The sequence below is a fragment of the Mytilus galloprovincialis genome, chromosome 9 (assembly GCF_965363235.1).
Source record: "Mytilus galloprovincialis chromosome 9, xbMytGall1.hap1.1, whole genome shotgun sequence".
NCBI lineage: Eukaryota > Metazoa > Mollusca > Bivalvia > Mytilida > Mytilidae > Mytilus > Mytilus galloprovincialis.
In genome coordinates, this window is record NC_134846.1 from 35,038,768 (window position 1) to 35,059,643 (window position 20,876).

Consider the following 20,876-nt stretch of genomic DNA (forward strand, 5'->3'; position numbering starts at 1 on the left):
CAATATGTCTGTGTACGGAATAAAACTGTTCCTGTGGTTCATTTTGCGGGCACAAAAAAATGCATTAGATATACCGTACTGCCGCCACTACTTTGCAAGGACAACCACACTTTACGCGACAGCCAATCGAATAGAGATAACAACGGTACTATACCGAAAATTGTATGTGTCATAGTGAGCTAAGAAATATCCAACAACAAAGACAAACTCGAATAACACGAATAAAATTAAGTTCTTAGCCACAAAGTTAAAAACATATTATTGTGCCGAGAAAAATCAATAATAAGTTAGTTCTACTCTTTTGAGACTGTCCCTAATTTAAATGTCTAAATTATAGGTTGCATTTCTGTAAATATTGACAATGCAATTTCCCATAGGAACTCCTTTTACGGCTAAAACTGTACCACTTTTACTATGAAGTTTTGAAAAAAATCTTATCCTAGAATTGAAAGTTCATTTGCACCACAATTTTTTTCAAAGTTCAAAATATAGGGCTGTGCGGCATATTTTCAACGTTTATATGCCCTGAACTTCTCAGAGTTTAAACTTACGCTAATTTTCTTAACTACCCCTACCTCGAATGAAAGGTTACCACAGATTTCAATGTAAACAATATGCACGTGTTTATTTATTGGTAAAATTCCCCAGTTCTGTCTCTGCGATATGGAACACAGAGAGCATAACTGGGAACCAGTATGTAAACAAAATTAATTTTCTATGAATATTCAATTTCTCCCCAAAAGAGGCGTGTTGTCAGAAACAGCTGTATTTACAAAATGCAACCTATAAACTATCGGTTCTCAATTGTCAACAATAGTTATTTATCTAAGGCCGTGTTCACATTGACCTAAACTCGGTGTTGTGTTAGTATAACTCACATATAAACTAAACATAATTACGTTCCCATTGATAAAAATCAATGTTTACATGTAGTTTAAATCATGTTTAGTCTACATGCAGTCGATAGTCGATGCAGGCCTTGTGTAGGTTAAGTATACACAAAACTAGGCATTCAGAACTTTAATTGTCCCAGGTATATTTAGAAGAAAAAAAAATTGATACTTATTAATCAAGTTCTTTACAGAAATATTTGTATACACTTGATATATTTATTTGCTATAAAAATACTTTACGTAGGCTTATTAACCCCTTATCAAGACTCATCCATCATCATTGTCGAACACATAATTCATTCGAAAAGGTCTTCCGGAATCGACTGGACGTACACACTGACAGAAATATTTGCCACTGGTCTTTACTCAAACAACGGTTGACTCATAAAATTAATGCATTACTGAAAAAAGGATGAGGTTAATTGTTTGTTTGTGTAGTATCTCAGATCTCCCTTTGCCAAACACTTTTGGAGAAAAAATACCATTTGAAACAAACAGAAAAGGTAGAAATGTAGTGATCCTTAACCATGTTAACCTCGCAATTCTTTTTCTTCGTCTGTAAGCACGCTGAAGCAGCCTACGTTTTTAATGCGTAATAGAGACATCTTTAAACTACTGAAATTATCCGAAATGTCTATCTTAAAGGAGCAACCACTTTACTTAAAAAATGGGGGTGGGTGGGTCTTGAGTCGGAATGTTTTCTCGTGCGAAAGTTTTTTTTTCGATGGTACCAATTCAATATTTAACACTATAAGGTATGGGGAAACTTTTGATTCAGAATATTTGTTCATTCTAATCATCTGTATGACCAAATTTTCTTTTAATCAAATTGTGAAAAAATCCTCCCCCCCTTTTTTAAAGTCAAATGGTCATTTCTTAACTGCTAGAAAAGTTGTTCGAAAATTTGAACTCGGTTCTACGTAATGAACAATTAAATGACATACAGTTTACAAGTGTGAACAAATCTTATGTACAGGTAACTAAACAAGGTGTACAGATGTGAACAAATTTAATGTGAAACTAGTGTACATTACATCAAACCAAATGTAAACATGTTTACTATACACGGCGTTTGGTGTGAACACAGCCTAACATGTCTATTTAGATGTTATAAGGTGTGACATCAATATTTGATAGACTGAAATTTAACTACCCCAAACATAACAATTTCCTCAAATATATGCAACAGTATTGAATGAAAGAAATATGCAATGTTTATAGTTATGTGCAATATATTTCCATTTGTTTTTAAGCATCAGTCTCAGCTGTCTGTCTATGAAGTTATCTACAAATAAAAGTTCATGTTTCTACATGAGAGTTACTCTACTGATAATTTGGTTTAATGACATTATGTTATTTGAATTGGTATGTGTTACGGTTTTCAACCAATCAAAATTAGTGTTAAATAAACGTTGCGGTAGCAGGTTCTGATATGATAAATTTTCTTGGTACGTCTGTTAAATTATATTATTGCCAAATATTTGCATGATTAATATGCTGTTAAACTGCTCATATTGTAAGTGAATATTAGGCCGTGTTCACACCAAACGCCATGCACAGTAAACTTGTTTACAATTTGTTTAATTTACTGGACATTGGTTTCACATTAAATTTGTTCACATCTATACACCTTGTTTAATTACCTGTACATAAGATTTGTTCACACTTGTAAAGTCTATGTCATTTAAATGTTCATTACGTAGAACCGAATGCAAAGTTTCCGGACAACTTTACTAGCACTAGAACATATTCACCCCTTCTCGTCAAATGAAAAGTCAGTTTTTTGCCCTCTAATTTTCATAGTACATGCTTTACATCAATGACTTTCCATTGTCAGTTTATTATGAAAGTAAACTCTTTAAAATAGCTGCACTAACGAAGTGTAGAATCCCCTAAAGCATTTTCCTTGGGAAAAAAGCCTACAGAGCTAAATTAAATAAAAACATTTTGAATTTTGCAAAATTTTATGCATGTTCTAATGGTACACATATATAGAATACACACCAAAAAAAAAAATAAATTGTACGGATAAATAAAATGACATTTATTTCATTTATATACCTTACATTTGAGGGAATTATTTTCTTTTTCTTAAAAAAAAAAACACTATGTCTGACTGCTGATGATATAAAAAGTAAGCATTTAATGTTAAATGGTCTGAATTTAAATATTCATACAGAGAGTTTTATATTTATAAAAAAAAGCCAAATTTCAAAAAGGGGATTTAATATAACATTGCGTTGCTATTTAAAATAAAAACAGGTCTAAATATATATATATAAGTATTAAATTTTACCTGAAGCAGAAGAAAAACAATTTATCATTCACAAACTATGTCAGTTCTGTTTCATTTCATCCATTGAAAAGATCATTACCTTTGTTTTATAATTAGTTCATTAATAAAAGTGAACTCTTATTTAGGCTTGAATATTACAATGGGAGAGGACAGTTTTGTAAGGTCACAAAAAAAAAAAGAAATATATCAAGTTAAGACTAATATTTCTGTAAAAAACTTTTTTAATAATTATATCAATTTCATTCAAAAATTGTTTCTTCCGTAAATATACACGATGAAACTAATGTTTTAAATGCCTAGTTTTGTATACACTTAATATATACAAGGCCTACATCGAGTATAGACTGCATGTAGACAAGACATGTTTTACACTACATGTAAACATTGAGTTTTATAAGTGGGAACGTAATTTTGTTTAGTCTACGTGTGAGTTACACTTACACAACACCGAGTTTAGGTCAATGTGAACACGGCCTAAGTCTTTAGTTTTCTATGTTGTGTCATGTGTGTTATTGTTTGTCTTTTTAATTTTTAGGCGCGGCGTTGTCAGTTTATGTTCGATCTATGAGTTTGACTGTCCCTCTGGTATCTTTCGTCCCTCTTTTACAATGAAGGGGAAAAACGCAATCAGATTTGCAATTTATTTGCTGTATATTTACCTTATAAAGAGACTTGCTATAGATTTTCTTTTTGACTTGTAACATGAAAATAAACGTGGAAATGCAGATTTATTAAAAACATTTTATATATATTTTGTATTTTCCGAAAATTTATTGTTTTCTGTTTGGTATTAGATTAATATTTAAAACCATTTTGTTACATCTGGTGATCCGTTTGTTTGGCAATCAACAATGGCACTCAGCAGGGTTTTAGAACATCAGTTGTTCAATATGCTGGTGAAATGCTTTTTGTTAAAATAAACTTTTTTTTGGTCTTTAATAAAAAAAAATGTTTGTACTGTATTTTAACCCCTCTACCAAGAAATATGTATCCCTATTTTTCATTTTTTTTTCATTTTTTTAATGTTTGCAATTATTTGATAATGACTTTTTTTGCATTTTTATTATACATACCATGTGTTTTGTTTATCTGTTGCTATAGAGATGACAAAACACCGCAAAATACCAATTCTTACTTTTGATACTGTCTTTAAATAAGAGGGGCGAATGATACCTGAGGGTCAGTCAACCTGTATACATGCTGATAAATACACTATAAAGGGAATCAGGATGACTCAATATGAATCATTTCAACAGGAAAAATGTTTTTGCCTGAATTTCATTGAAGTAGAAGTCAGAAATTGTAGTCATCTAAGTTAGATCTCCTGGTATGTGACTGGTACATAGTGTGGCGAAAATGAATAAGTAGAACAACATATTTCACGAGAAATACAGAAGATTGCACAATGCCAAATCATAACTATCGACAAGATACTAGACCACAAATGTTGTTGTCTCGATTCCTTTATTTTATTTTTATGTATCAAACCACGGTCACTCTATGATTTTTGTTAGATGTATTTCTATTTGTATTCATCTGATGAGTTCAGCCTTTTTCAACTGATTTTTATAATATGTTCTTACAAATCTAGTCCGTTAGTTTACCCGTTTGATTTGTTTTACATTTGTCATTGCCAAGCCCCTTTATTATAGCTGACTATTAAGTATGAACTTTACTCCTTGTTGAAGGCAGTTAGGTGATCTAAAGATGTATTTTTTTGTGTCATTTTGGTCTCTTTTGAAGAGTTGTATCAATGGCATTTATACCATATATCTTTTTTCATATTTGAAAAAACAAAGCCAAAATTTGTATCAATGAAGGATTTCAAGTTTGTTTAATACGTTTTATTATTATATTCATTCATTCATTTTATCATGCTATTTTTCTAATCATCATAGTGGACTTGATATAACCAAATCCACGCCAATACAGTTTGCTCTTTTTCATGTCGTAGTTCAAATACGAATTACTACAGTTACCATGCCACCAGCCGCCGTGATTGACAGCACAGTTACCTGAAGAAGCATCATTATCCCTATCCTTTGTACTAAATTTCCTACCATTGTTATATTTCATTGAATCAACTGAAACGAAAAACATTGTGTAGTGGTACATTTTTAACATAACAGTATGTTATCTCAAACCCAAGCCCAGGAAATGTAAATGTATGGACCTCACTTTTACAATTCAAATATTGTTTCCAGAATTTTAACAGCTGCATAATTATATATTTTTTATAATGAGTTTTTTTTTATTAATCTATGTAACCGATAGGGCATTTTTACAGACATGTTATTGGCAATGGCCAATAAAAGTCGAATTACAAAAAGCATATACTTTAGATATATGTCTTTGTTGAACATTGTGTGACAAGACAAACAACCCCGCTTATTTTACAAGGTAAAAATGCTGCTACCTCAAGACAATGTTAAAGACATGGATGATTAAGAACTTTTTAACACATTGGTTCCAATTATCAAATGATGTTTGAAGCGTCAACTACAGTTAAGGGTAAGAAAAAAATAAATAAAACTGTGTTTTTCTTTCATCGTTACATTAATTAGAATCATTAAGTCACACTTGCTTGCAGTTCCACTATGTTCGACTATGGTAAGTTTAAATTGTGAATTATCGACACTAACTGTAAGTGTCTTATACAAATCATGTATGATCTTGTTGTAAGTGTCCCTGTATATACTTACTAGCAGTTCCACTATGTCCCCCAATTGTAAGTTTATATTGTGAATTCTCGTCACTAACTGTAAATGTCTTATACAAAGCATACGTCATCTTGTTGCTAGTGTCCGTAAGATCTACTCTCAGTTCGTATTTACCATTAGTCGTAAGTGTGTTTAAATATTTGTTTCCTGAAATGGAAAATAGTTTTGAAAAGGGGCGAAAGATATCAGAGGGACAGTCAAAATCGAAAATAAACTGACAACGCTATGGCATAAAATGAAAAAGACAAAGAGACAATGATACATCATAGAAAACTAAAGACTAAGCAACAAGATTCCCAACAAAAACTGGGGATGATCTCAGGTGATCCGGAAGGGTAAGCAGATTCTGCTGCACACGTGGCACACGTTGTGTTGCCTATGTTAATACAAATCCGGTAAATAGTCTAATTCGGTAGGTCGTATAAGTGTGTTTTAAAAAAAGATTACATTCTAATAAAAAAAAACATTAAGCATAGTACATGTACTAGCCCATACTTAGCTCGTTTTATACTATCCAGGATTGCTTTGCGTTTCTGCTGGAAGAGATATAGAAAAGCGGTTTGGAAGCATCAAAAGTATGTGTGATACGTTTAACAAATACCAACATAAAAGAATCAAAGAGTTAAAAATATTTTGTGGGGTTCGGTTGTTATTTGATTTTTGGTCGGGTGGTTGTCTCTTTGACATATTCCATTTTTCCATTCTCAGGTTCAATCCACCATTTACAATTATACAACAACTTTTTATATTATACTAACTGTACTTTATATACTAATCTACTACATTAAGTAATATAGAGCATTTATTAACAAAATAATTTCAATAAAATATTTCTCGCTCTGATTGATATATATTTTAAGATACTGAATAAAAGAACTAATTGTACGCCATCGTAACGGAATCAACAGGAAGTATAAGCAATTTGATAGTTGACATCTTGTGTCATTTGATATATATTTGTGCAAACTACTCCACTTCGACAATTTGCGATCAAATAGATACGCAGCTACGTTTAAAGAGTATTGAATTTGGCTTTGTTTGACAATGTTTGAAGGTTTTAGATTAGATCAATAGTCTATAATTTACCTATATCTCTCAGTTGTTCACCTTTGATAACTATTTACACCACTGGGTCGATGCCACTGCTGGTGGACGTTTCGTCCCCGACGGTATCACCAGCACAGTAGTCTACACTTCGGTGTTGACATGAATATCAATAATGTGGTCATTTTTCTAAATTTCCTGTTTACAAAGTTTTGACTTTTTCAAAAAACAAAGGATTTTCTTATCCCAGGCATAGATTACCATAGCCATATTTGGCAGAACTTTTTGGAATTTTGGATCCTCAATGCTCTTCAACTTTGTACTTGTTTGGCTACATAAATATTTTGATATGAGTCTTATGTAGACGAAACGCGCGTCTGGCGTACTAAATTATAATCCTAATACCTTTGATAACTATCTACACCAATGGGTCGATGTCACTGCTGGTGGACGTTTCGTCCCCGAGGGTATCACCAGCCCAGTAGTCAAAACTTCGGTGTTGACATAGCCAACCAAGTACAAAGAAATAACATAAAAAATGTGGTGCACACTGTTAAATAACCCGCTACGCGCGTTATTTAGTATGCACCAAATTTTTTATATTATTTCTTCATAGACAGAAAAAATATTACAGTCATTCCTTAAATATATTTGTTTACTCCAAAGCTGACAACTTTTTACGTAGTAGAGAATTGATAAGAAGTAGTGGATTCGTAAACGATAATCAACGAGCGACTTTAGTCTCGAGTTGATTATCGTTTTCGAATCCACTACTTCTTATCAATTCTCTAGCTTAACCCATTTCTAGTAAAACGACTATCTGTTTCATGATCTGACAATAAATCAACTGAATTTCTTGAAAATAATTTCGTATTTTGTCTGTTTTATTGCCTAATAGCTGGAACTGACTAGATCCACACGGTTCACATTTATATTTAACTTAATATAAGTTCAATTTAACTTAAATGTGTAGTTATCTTCCCTTTTTATTACCAGATTTTGTATTTTGTAAATGATTATTTCATTCAATGTTGAATCATAACAAATAATTAATATTGATTAGATTTTAGTATTTATAATTCATTCAAATAGATATTTTAAAAATCTTTTTTGGAAAAATAAAATGTTTTGATTACCAACATTTAGAAACCTTTAATATTTACATATATAGTATTTAGCAACCTAATGATCAAACCAATGACCAGTTTGATTGAATTTACAACACACATTCAAAATTATAAACAATTTAAAACTAAATGAAGTGTAAAATTCACAACAACACCACATTACTCGACACCAGTTGTTGATAAAATAGATACTATGATTGGTCATAATTGAAATATTATATATACATTTTGTTTAAACTGGTTCCCTTTCATTTTGTTTTGATTTTTTTTAACGTTATTGCATTTGTCATCCATCGTCAATCAGTTATTGAACTAGTATTATTTGTGGTACGCATCCTAAAACCCAAGCAGAATTGCTTTTGCTTCAAATGTACATAATTATGTCAATTTTGCAATGTGTCCTGTAAGCTGTTCATAGCCGTGATCATTTAGTCGTTGACACCGATAGAAAAAACTGTGATATTAATAGTGCCAAGTTCAAGCCTAGTACCCGGAATGATTTTTTTTGTAATGTTTTTCTCTACCAAAATATTTTTTAATCTTAGAGGTATCTATATTTCATTTTTACTCCAAAGTTGACGATTTTGTTTCTGGCTTTACCGTCAAAGAAGTAGTTTTACAGTCGTAGTTAATCACACTTTATTCACATAAAAGTCAGTTAAATGTTGATGTATATTTGGAACATTTATAATCAAACAAAGATTAACTAAGTGATCATAGTATGATATCATTATATTCATAAAACCAAAAGATGATGAAAAGGGAAGGCCTTGTACCTTAAAAGTAATAAGTGTAATGTGTACATGGATGTTTATTTTATCAAGGAATTGTACTAGTAAGTAATAGCTACAATTCCTTGATTTTATAGTGTTTATATATTTTATTAGATAACAAAAAGACAGAAATACAGTTTATTGACATGCATTGACAGATATACGCTATAATAGTGATATTTAAATAATAATTTATATCAGCACTCATGGTCTAGTGGTATCATGCATAGACTACAGACTTAAATGTCGAAAATATGCGAGAGTTCGAACCTATATTATTCACTCGTTTTTGAGAGGATAAAATATCGTAAGTTAAAAGTTATGATATAAGTTATCTTAAGTTAACTTGGTTGTCAGTGGATTCTAGAAAAATAATCCACCGTTAGAACAATAGACTGACGTCAGAGAAATGGGTTAATCCAGTAAGAAATTGCAATAAAATTATCTAGATATGCATATGTGTTGTTTATATGTTGTAAAGCTTAATCAACCATTCTTGAAAAAGAAGAATGGTTGATGGTTCTTAATAATTCGTGATTTTAGAATGGAGAAAATTATATACAGATTTCATAAAGGGAAGCTATTGTAAAACCCAAAACAATAAACTTCTTCGATTAAATAAAATAGCCTGTTTTTCGTTCTGAAATACATAAGGTTATTAGCGGCAGCGAAACAATGACAGTTATTATTCTTCGAACAATAATTCTTTCAAATTAGGAAAAATACACACATTGCTATGGTAAAATAACATTTACTAAATCAAACTTACCAAGCCAGAATTCCTTATGTGGATCACCGAAACCATCCCTGTAATCAACCCAGTTTCTGTCAAAACTCGTCGTTCCATCTATTCTTCTTTGAATAACCTGCAATCATTGAATGGAACAAATATATATATATATATAAAACAAGTTTGATAAAATCTTCATTTTAAGCAATCCAGATACAAATATACAAAAAAAGTTAACTTGAAAAGCTTATAAAACACAACAGAATCATATCAAACGAATATATTTCAATGAAAGAAAATCCGTAATTTCAACAAAAATTCACTGCTTTGTTGACACTCATAAAACTTAATCATTTAGGTCTATTATAAATCACTTAGGGTTCCATAAAAAAGAACAGAATAAGTAAAGTTTTTACACCAGTAGCAGATGAATTTGCCAATAAACAGATAATAAAATTAAATTTAAAAGGCTACAGGGTATGATAGCATTTTTTTCTATAATCATAAAGCTAGCACGACTAGTTATTGCAAACCACATAGAATTGTTAATTAATAAATCTTTTAAAAATTTAGTCTTTCCAAAAAAATAATGAAACTTGCCCAATTGGCACCTATTTTCAAAAAGAACAATACCCTTGAAAAAGGATAATTATCTTCCTTTAAATGTGCTGCCAGCTTCTTTTAAATTTCATAGGCGAGCAATTCACGATCAACTAATGGAATTTCAAAACAATCATTGGTTGTCAAACAGCAATATTAAAAAATATAGAAGATTGAACAAAAGCTCTTTATGTTAAGAAATATATTACAGTAATTCCAATTGATCTACTAAAATCTTCCGACTGTTTGCCCAATGATTTTCTTTTATTAAAGTTACACCCGGCCACGTCCATTTGTATTTTGTCCATCTGATGAGTTTTTCAGCTGATTTTTATAGTTCCTTTTTATGTCATACTGTTGTGTCACTGTCCCAGGTTGGGGGAGGATTGGGGTCCCGCTAACATGTTTAACCTCCGCCACACTATGTATGTATGTGCCTGTCCAAAAGTCAGAAGTCTGTAATTCAGTTGTTGTCATTTGTTTATGTGTTACATATTTGTTTTTCGTTCATTTAAAAAAAAAAAAGAACGTTAGTTTTCTCGTTGAATTGTTTTACATTGTCATTTCTAGGCCTTTAATAGCTGACTATGCGGTATGAGCTTTGCTCTTGTTGAAGGCCGTACGGTGACCTATAGTTGGTAATTTCTGTGTCTCGTCTCATTAGAATCATACCACATCTTCTTTTTTCTATATTATGGCGTTTCTGAAAGCTCGTTAAAAATATTTAAAAGTTACCAGGAAAAGAAGGCAACGTATAAAGATTGGCAACACTTACAGTGACTGGAAAATACTGTTAAAATGGGTCCCTCAAGGATCGATTCTTGGACCAGTGTTTTATAATGTCTTATAATAAACTCATAATAGATACCAGGATTAAAATTTTATATATACGCCAGACGCGCGTTTCGTCTTTATAAACGATCATTTCTACTGTATTCAATACAGTACGATTTATAACTATGCTAATGACAATAATCTGTCTTACTGTGACAATATAGTAGATAATTAAGTTAAAACACTTAAAAATGACAGTGAAAGAAATAATAAATGGTTTTCACAAAATTTTATGAAAACGAATCGGACAGGTTCAAGGTCACTGCTTTTGGGAATAAGACAAAAACGTATAATTCAACTTTTGACTTAGAAGGAAGTAAAATTCCATATGATGAAGATGTTAAACTCTTTGGGGAAACGATAGACTTTAAACTATATTTTAATAAACATATCTCACAAATTAGTAAAAAAGCTTCAAAACAACTGAACATTTTATACGTATTGGCAAATATTTCAAATAATTTACTAAAAACTCACGGTCCAACCACCACCGTCAGTCGACATATCACAGTAGGCCTGCAATTCTGTAGATTTTTCTGGATGAATGGTAAACACTCCACTTGTTGTTTTTCTTCCCTTCATTTCACTGCAGTCTTTAATTTTTTGGAGAGTACATGTACCTAAAGATAATATTTTGTTAATTATTTTATTGAATATATGTATATGATTTTTATTTGTCTTCACCCCAAGGATTAACATTTGAAAGCAGTATGGTCTATATAAGATATATAATGATATCGATGTCAAATGATTTGCTATAATGCCACATTAACTGATTCTTCGCAAATTCTGAACGTGGAAATTGTTGAAAATAAGATAATGGAATACTGACTCGCTCCAGGAAACAAACAATAACAAAATGAAGCCATACCCAAGCGTATATTACTATATTTTTTACAACATTCATATAATAGGAAAGAAGAATATGGCATTTTTATACATTTATAGATTCCAGAATATATCTCTCCTTTTAGTCATATGTAAGAACTTATGGTTGCAGTCTTGTAAAAAGTAAAAACACAAAAATACTGAACTCCGAAGAAAATTCAAAAAGGAAAATCAAAAATCAAAAGGCAAAATCAAAAGTCCAAGCACATCAAACGCATGGATAACAACTGTCATATTCCTGACTTGGTACAGGCATTTTCTAATGTAGAAAATGGTGGATTGAACCTGGTTTTATAGTTAGCTAAACCTCTCACTTGTATGACAGTCGCATCAAATTCCATTACATTGTCAACGATGCATGAACAAAACAAACATACTCAAAGAGTAAAAATGTCAAAAATAGGGGTACAACAGTCAATAATATATCCGTAATTGACTGCTACATAGGCCAACATGCAAAACAGCTGATTTTGAAAATAATAAAAAAAAAATGCTATATAAATTTTTTTTCATGTCCATATCATGTATGTACTAATGTGGAATTGTGATTTAATTGAAAAAAGTGGGTCATGCCATCAAGAATAAAAAGTTTGTAACCATGAAGTCAAAACAGTTATTTCTACTTTCTGTTTGCTGTTTGTACTAGGCCACACCATTTCCAGTTAACATGATATCCTTGCACTTTCCTGGATTGATATCCCCAAAAAGCTGCAAGATTTTTTTAAAAATCTATATATGTGTTTCAATTCAGCATAAACCAATAATCAAACAGAAAAAAATGAGGCTAGAAAAAATGGACTACTTTGTTTCCCTCTATGTTTTGACATGCACCGGAAACTTGAGTTGTTATACAAGATTAGTACCTAATGGAAATGTGTAATTTAATAATTCATAAAAATAAAATTCTACGTACGTGTTATATCCTTTTTTATAAGATCTGTAATTCTTGAAATCCCACTATATCCTTTCGATTCTATAGAAAATTAATAAGTGTTGTGAAGTGTTTTTATGAATTTTATTATTATCATTATCATTTTTATTATGTTCGATGTGTTTATGCATATACATATCTTGTCTACAAAATGCATGAAGCGAATTTATGATATAGCAAATATCCGTAACACAAGCAAACCACAAAATTAACATCATGAATACGAAGATGTGTCCCTTTAATATAAAATTATAGAACATATTCTCGTTGCCGAATTAATAATATGTGATGACCTGACATGAATTTGAAATTGTATAAGTTTCGTAATGGAAATTAACAATCATGTATTGTGAAAAAGGTATCTTTATTATATACATGCTAATGGTACTCTTGTTTTTTTGTTTTGAAAAATTGATAAGAGATGAAAAAAATGATAAAATGTTTGTTGATTAAGAATCATGAAACAATTTTGATAAAATAATGCACTGTTTGAAATATTTTGCAATTAAAGCATAGGAAAATTACACAAAAAAATCAAAGACCTCAATTAAGTTTTCATAATATACTAACCTTCCATAATCCACTTTATTTCATTTTTAAATACCTTTAGCTTTTTCACCACTTCCTTATAAGTTCCAATATCTGCAAACATGTCATTGTCTGAATTTAAAACTCATAGGAGATCACTTTCAGATTTATCTTTATAGATTTACAACGTAAAACGTAACTTTTTTTGCCCTTATGTTAATCCGTTACAAAACTGTCCTAACTAAGGGGTGTTGATGCATGCGAACATGATAAGCACAACCTGCAAGAAGTCAGAAACTTTTAGAATTCAGTGTTTGTCAGGTTCAATCAACCATTTTCCCTTAAAATGCCCTGTACCAAGTCTGGAATATTGCAATTGTTATCTAAAAGCTCGTATATATATATGTATGTTGAATTATCGTTTTTTTTTGTTGTTTCGATGCTTTCCTCTTAAAGTTTATGTTTTCCCGTGGTTTAAGTTAGTAACCTGGATTTGATTTCTCTCAATCAATGACGTTTTAACAGCGGTATACTACTGTTGCCTTTATTTTGCGTTTGAATTGTATTACATGTGTTATTGCAGGGATTTTATTAGCTTTCTACGCGTTGTGAGTTATGCTTAATATTGAAGTTCGTATGGTAAACTATAGTTGCTAACTTAGATCCTTTCATTGATATATAGAGACTTGTCTTTTTAGGAATTCCTGAATATTTATCACTTTTAATTATTTGTTCTTTTAAAGTTTTAAATCTCTCGTGATCCTTGTTTTAACCCGTTCGATGAAAATACGAATTTCAACATGGTATAAGGTGTGCGTTTTATGTGCTAAGTCTAATAACAAAGAACTGAAATTGTATGACATCCATATTTTAACTTCACAAGGTGTCTCTCTATTTCCATTAAAATATATCTATGTCAGCCGTTTAACTTCGCACTCTATTTTCCTTTTAAACGAGCATCAACGAAAGATATTTTTTGGACAAAACGCGCGTCCGGTTATTTAACTACCTTTTTTTTTCTTTGGACAGATACATGTGTGTAGAATTTTGTTTACATTCTGTTGTTTCAATGATATTTAAGCAATACTGTATATAATTGGGAAAATAATCGGGGAATGTGTTAAAGTGACATCAACACGACCAAGGAGTAAACAACAGTCTGAGGCCATTAATGATTCATTATAGCAGAGAGAAAATCACGCATCTGGAGGCGGGCTTCATAAAAAACATTAAGTATAATGAAACCTCTCAGTATATATTCCAGTGGTAATTGTTTTCATTGGAATATAGTATATATATAACCTTGACTGCTTGGGAATCTCACTAACTCATTTAATAACATGCCAACCATACACGTTTGTATTGCTCTGAATCTTGTATTTCTATTTTAGTTTAGATTAGAATGTACTTACTTTTAAGAATAACATTTGTATCTTTCAGCAATTGTTCAACACTTTGATCAGGTCTTTCATATACGCAAACATCTGTAATATAAAACAATCTCATTAAACTTCACAACTGATAAAATTATTCAAAACATTCACTGATGTATCATTACAACAATTTCTGTACATAGATATAAATATGTAACAATTGCCTTGCATATTTATGTTGCAAAGTTTGATTAATGTCAGTAAAAAGATACATACCAAGTATGCCTCTTATTTAAATATAGGATGATAGTTTACCTTGAAGAGTATGAATTAATTTGTTTATCTTTTTATCTTCCTCGTCCAACTCACGTTCATTTCTTCTATCTACAGTGTAAAAAAAATCATATTTTTCAACATTAATTACATAACTGATATTGAAATCCACTACTTGTTTTTTTTCTGTGGATTTCAGCTCATTTGTAGATTAAAACGATGAAACATTTCTGTGAAATGGTTATATGAAGAAACTGCAGATTTCTCAACGAATTACTAATTATCTTTAAAAGTTATTTAATATCTAATAGTATTTTAATGATCGAACACAATATTCCAACGGTTGATCACTCTCATTTCATATCATCATCGACTGATTTGAAAATTTACCTATTAAAACCTTGTAGAATGATACTTTGAACGAACAGATGTCATTTAGATTGAGTGAAGTTATGCCACAATTGATTCATTTATGGATACTTTGTGTCATTAAAGTTTTACTCTTAACGCTTAGACATGACACCTGGGATTTAATAATGCAATAAAGATATAATAATACGCAAATTGTGGTTTTATTTGTAGCTGAATATTAATGAAAAGTAAAATCACAAAAATACTGAACTCAGAGGAAAATTCAAAACGGAAAGTCCCTAATCAAATGGCAAAATCAAATGATAAAACACATCAAACGAATGGAAAACAACTGTCATATTCCTGACTTGGTACAGGATTTTCATATGTAGAAAATGGTGGATTGAACCTGGGTTTTTTTTAGCTCTAAACCCCTCACTTGTATGACAGTCGCATCTAATTCCGTTATATTTATTGCGTTTCGTGAAAAAAGTAAAATCACAAAAATACTGAACTCAGAGGAAAATCAATTCGGAAAGTCTATAATCACATGGCAAAATCAAATAACAAAACGCATCAAAAACGAATGGACAAGAACTGTCATATTCCTGACTTGGTACAGGCATTTTCAAATGTAGAAAATGGTGGATTGAACCTGGTTTTATAGCTAGCTAAACTTCTCACTTGTATGACAGTCGCATCAAATTCCATTATATTGTCACCGACTCGTGAACAAAACAAACAGACACAATAGGTAAAAAGGTAAAAAAATAGGGGTACAGCAGTCAACATTGCGTTATCATCTAAAATCACTATAAAAACAACAAATGTAACGAAGAAGCACAAAAAGGCATACATCAAATTTAACATCCCCATTTTGTTTATATTATACGATTTAATTCATTTATGTAAAATGCACCCATAAAGGATGAAGGGTTTTAAGTACTGGTGTAAAATTGCGCGTTTGAAATTCGCACAGGTAGACATGAAATAATTTTGTCGTTCAAAGTATGACGGGATACATAAATATAGTCACGTAAAATAGATATAACAAAAAAAGACTTAACAGTAAAAGTAATAATAATTAAAAACCATTTGCTTAGAGAACAATTGAAGGTCTTTCCACCACTAACAATATATATTTTGACATGAAAACATTGAAATTCAGTTTAAATGTCAATTCCTATGGCTTTATGATGTATAAATATGAATTTAGAGCAAAGGTCAAAATCTAGAACGTCGAATTTGCTTTTGACCTTGACCTCAATTTCAAGGTCATAATTCAAGGACCTCAAATCAAAAGACCCTAAGTCTGTTATAAGTATGGATAATGTGTTATATCACTTTACTCATTATTCTAAATATAAAAGAGGAGGAAACAACCATTAACTGCCAAGGTCTCCTTGCAATCAAAATTTAAGTGTTACGACATGTCGGAACTAATAATTTAGTGAAAATAATTTGTCGATATCTTATACGGTTTTTGAAAATAAATGAAAATAAGCTAAAATCAAAAATTAAGAATATGAACTTGAACTTTGACCTTGACCTAATTTTCATTTTTTTGGAACAAGGACCACAAATCAAAAGACCCTATGTCTCTATCACTTATGGTTTACCATTTACAAATGCATTTCACTTAATTTAAATGGAAAAGGGGGAATTACTCTCATAAAGAGTCTGTGGAAAACTTCTGTCCAAATGAATAAGTTACAACATGTCGCAACTAACAATTTAGTAAAAATAATTTGTCGATATCTTTTAAGGTTTTCGAAAATAAGGGAAAATTAGCCAAAATCAAAATTTAGAATATGACCTTGACCTTTGACCTTGACCTCATTTTCATTTCTTTGGACCAAGGACCTCAAATTAAGACCCTTGGTCTCTTTCACTGATGGTTTACCATTTAGAAATGCATATCACTTAATTCAAATGAAAATGGGGAATAACTCTCATATGGAGTCTCCGTAAAGCTTCGGTCCAAATGAATATCCTAATCCTTAAGATGTAACGAGCAATTTGGTAGAATAAATTTGTCATAATCTTTTACGGTTGCGAAGGAGTAGTGGCCACACGAAAAACAGTGTTTGGGGAGATAACTCTAACAAGGTTAAGTATTTTGTTACGCGGTTGTCATTTTTTAAAGCGTATAAACTATACGATATCATATTCCAAATATCTAAGCGACTTCTTTTGAAACAACAAAACTACGCAAGAAAAAAATTTAGGCGGAAGAAGAAAAATAATAATAATCAGAACAAAACCTATAGGTCTTTCCACGGAAAAGTGGAAAGACCTAATAATAATCAGAACAAAAGCAAAAGGTCTTTCCACGGAAAGGTGGAAAGACCTAATAATCAGAACAAATTCAATAGGTCTTTCCACGGAAAGGCAGAAAGACCTAATAATCAGAACAAAATCAATAGGTCTTTCCACGGAAAGGTGGAAAGACCTAATAATCAGAACAAATTCAATAGGTCTTTCCACGGAAAGGCAGAAAGACCTAATAATCAGAACAAAATCAATAGGTCTTTCCACGGAAAGGTGGAAAGACCTAATAATCAGAACAAATTCAATAGGTCTTTCCACGGAAAGGCAGAAAGACCTAATAATCAGAACAAATTCAATAGGTCTTTCCACGGAAAGGTGGAAGTCCTAATAAATAAAATAATAGTGTGGATCAAAGTATAGAGTCACGTCAAATGTGTATCACAGAATACAGACATAACAGTAAAAGTAATATGAATAAATAAAATAATTTTGTCATTCAAAGTATGACAAGATACATAGGTACAGAGTCACATCATAAAATAATTTTGTCGTTCAAAGTATGATGGGAGACATAAGAACAGAGTTACGTCAAAAGGATATAACAAAAACAGACTTAACAGTAAAAGTAATATTAATTAAGACAAATAAAAGAATAGAACAAGGACAAATGAAAGAACTTTAAAACAGGTAGTTAAGATGATAAACAACATCAGTACGCAGAATCTATACATCAAGACCATCGTGTATTATTTGTGAAGTTGATACAGAATATTTATCAACAAGGTCTTGGTACCTTCCGATGAACCTTTTTAGAAAAGGACGAGACGTTTTTTGACATACCCCTGGTTCATCAACTTTCTACTCAGACACTGATGACGTTTTACAAAGTCTGAGTAGGAGCTGCAAGCTCTTGGATATCGAATATCTTGAACAGACATAATCGGTAAAATAGTCAAAATATGGTAATAGCAGTCATCACTGTGTTACAATCTCAAAAGAAACAAACAAACAATTACAAAAAAACATCTATCAAATTTAAAATCACATTAATTGTTTCGCGTGCTTGGCGTCAGAAAATGCAAATGTCACAAAGGAAGAAATTTTGTCGTTCAAAGTATATTGGAAACAATTATAATTTTACATGGGGAATGGTGGTATGCATGTTTAAAAAATCAAAAGTTATTTTTGACGGGATGTATAAGTACCGAGCCACGTCAAACGGATATCACATATAACAGAACAAACAGTTAAAGTAATATTACTAAATAATTCTTATATGATTTGCATATCTATAAATACTTGAATTGGATTGGTCAATTAGAATTTTTCTCTAAGTTTACACTGCGATAAACCATGTTTCCGAAACTACTTTTGTAATCTATTCATGCGCGATACACAAGCTTGCAGTGATCCTGGGATTTTCAGCAAATTGAGATTTAAAAACAATTGCATAACAGTTGTGACTATTCAAGTGCATATATGACCAAAAAAAAAAAAAAAAAAAATTTAATGCACTAAAGCTTCGAAAATGTATAAAAATAAAATTTAATAACATTCCGCGAAATTTCATGAAGGATTTGGCGAATTTATGTCATGGCAAAACACGACGTCATACGAATGGAAATTTTCAAGGGAAAGAGGATTTCGTTACGTGTACGCTTCAAATTCGGATAATATTTAATTAAAATGAAGTTTTTGAGGTAGGTGCTATTTCATTTAAGATTCCGTTGTATTTATCGGACATTTATGGTTTTTAGAAAGTCAAGATGGCGGCCTACTCCTTAGTTACGTCTTGCCATTGTGCTTTTGATGGTAAATATATATAGTAGCCAGCAACAAATAAAATGTCTATTAAATATCACAAATGTTTGGCTGAAGAATTATAAGGATTAAACACATTTTTTCTAGAGGTTATTGATGTGTAAACCGGGGCTCTTACTCACAAACTCAACATAAAAGTCCTTCGGACTTTTATTCAGTTTGTGAGTTAATTCCAAATTATCTCCCTTTGGTTCAAAAATGCTATTTTTTTGCATTAAATTTGAAATATCTTTTTTTAACTCATCGGTGACCTATATTTTTTATTATTTTTTTCAAATAAGCTGTACATAAAATAAATAATTGAAAATTTTTAGCGATTTCTGTGATTAGGTTATTTTTTTATTTCGATATTATTACCAATGTCATTTCAACTGATCGGGCGGAGCTTACGTTTTAATTTGCATAAAGACAGTCTATTTGAAGATGTGTATGATTAGGATGATTGCCTTTATAATTATTACTGATTTCTAATCACCTATCAGTGCCATCAAAGGAATTTACAAAAGAATAACTGGACACTTCATTGATGAGTTTATCCTAACACACCTATCTATAGATGGAATGGTTTATTATGAGCGAAACGTTCAAACTCGGCCCAGTCAAGTGAAATAAATTGAGTAATACCTCTATTTCTCCTATTAGTTCAACAGAAAAAGGACATTAACAAAAATGTATTCATTTTCCGGAGGCAGATTAAGAGCTTAAATGAACGGTGACCCCAATTTTTTTTATTTCATTTTTCTTTTAAGTTTATGATAAAGTTTATTTATAAAAAGATATAGCGAAATCCTATATTAGAAACAAAAAAAATTATACCCAGGAGCCGCCTTAAGCTTTTTTTGTTCTATGTCTACTTCCTATTTTACATGCTTGTTACTGCATATCATTTCTTTGTCGTAAAAAGAGATCACTGCAAAATCACACAAGATAATGAGCAATTTGATTAAAAAATTGTTTAACAACGCAGTACATTTTACTATTATTATGCTTACCCGGTATGTCTACTCCGCCTGTGATTTTCATTAAACAAATTACTGCAAATACTGTAAAAACGAACATACTGAGTGATGGAATAATGTTATTCTATTTGAAAACAGATATAGAAATAGATAGGTAATATAATATATATAGTTTACTTTGATTGCGTGCCTCCATATGTCAATACCACAGCTGTTGTTTGGCAAGGATATGCAAAATTGATAGTCCTTTTTGCCATTTGTTTTGTCAAGTTTTTTTTTTCCAGAAAGAATCGTCTTTACGTATGTGTTATGTCTGACACATCTTGTCCATATAATTTTCAATTCTGAAACAATAATTCGTAGGTTTATTATTACATCAGTGTACATATGATAGAACAACTTGAATGTGATAAATATGTTAGTTTGTAGGATCTTTTAACATTTAAATAAAAAACATAGACTTA

At 31.0% G+C, this 20,876-nt stretch overlaps 1 protein-coding gene across 1 annotated transcript; it reads right to left on the reverse strand.

The window, feature by feature from the left end:
- Window positions 1-5,018: 5,018 nt before the first annotated feature.
- LOC143044887 (fibrinogen-like protein A) lies at window positions 5,019-20,548 on the reverse strand. The gene is made up of 9 exons (XM_076217112.1): window positions 20,446-20,548; window positions 15,053-15,121; window positions 14,777-14,848; window positions 13,407-13,478; window positions 12,819-12,878; window positions 11,495-11,637; window positions 9,623-9,719; window positions 5,892-6,056; window positions 5,019-5,273 (listed from the first exon to the last, which is right to left on the reverse strand). The coding sequence occupies exons 1-9, from the start codon at window positions 20,510-20,512 to the stop codon at window positions 5,062-5,064; spliced, it is 957 nt and encodes a 318-aa protein (XP_076073227.1). The 5' UTR covers window positions 20,513-20,548; the 3' UTR covers window positions 5,019-5,061.
- Between the last annotated feature and the right edge of the window lie 328 nt (window positions 20,549-20,876).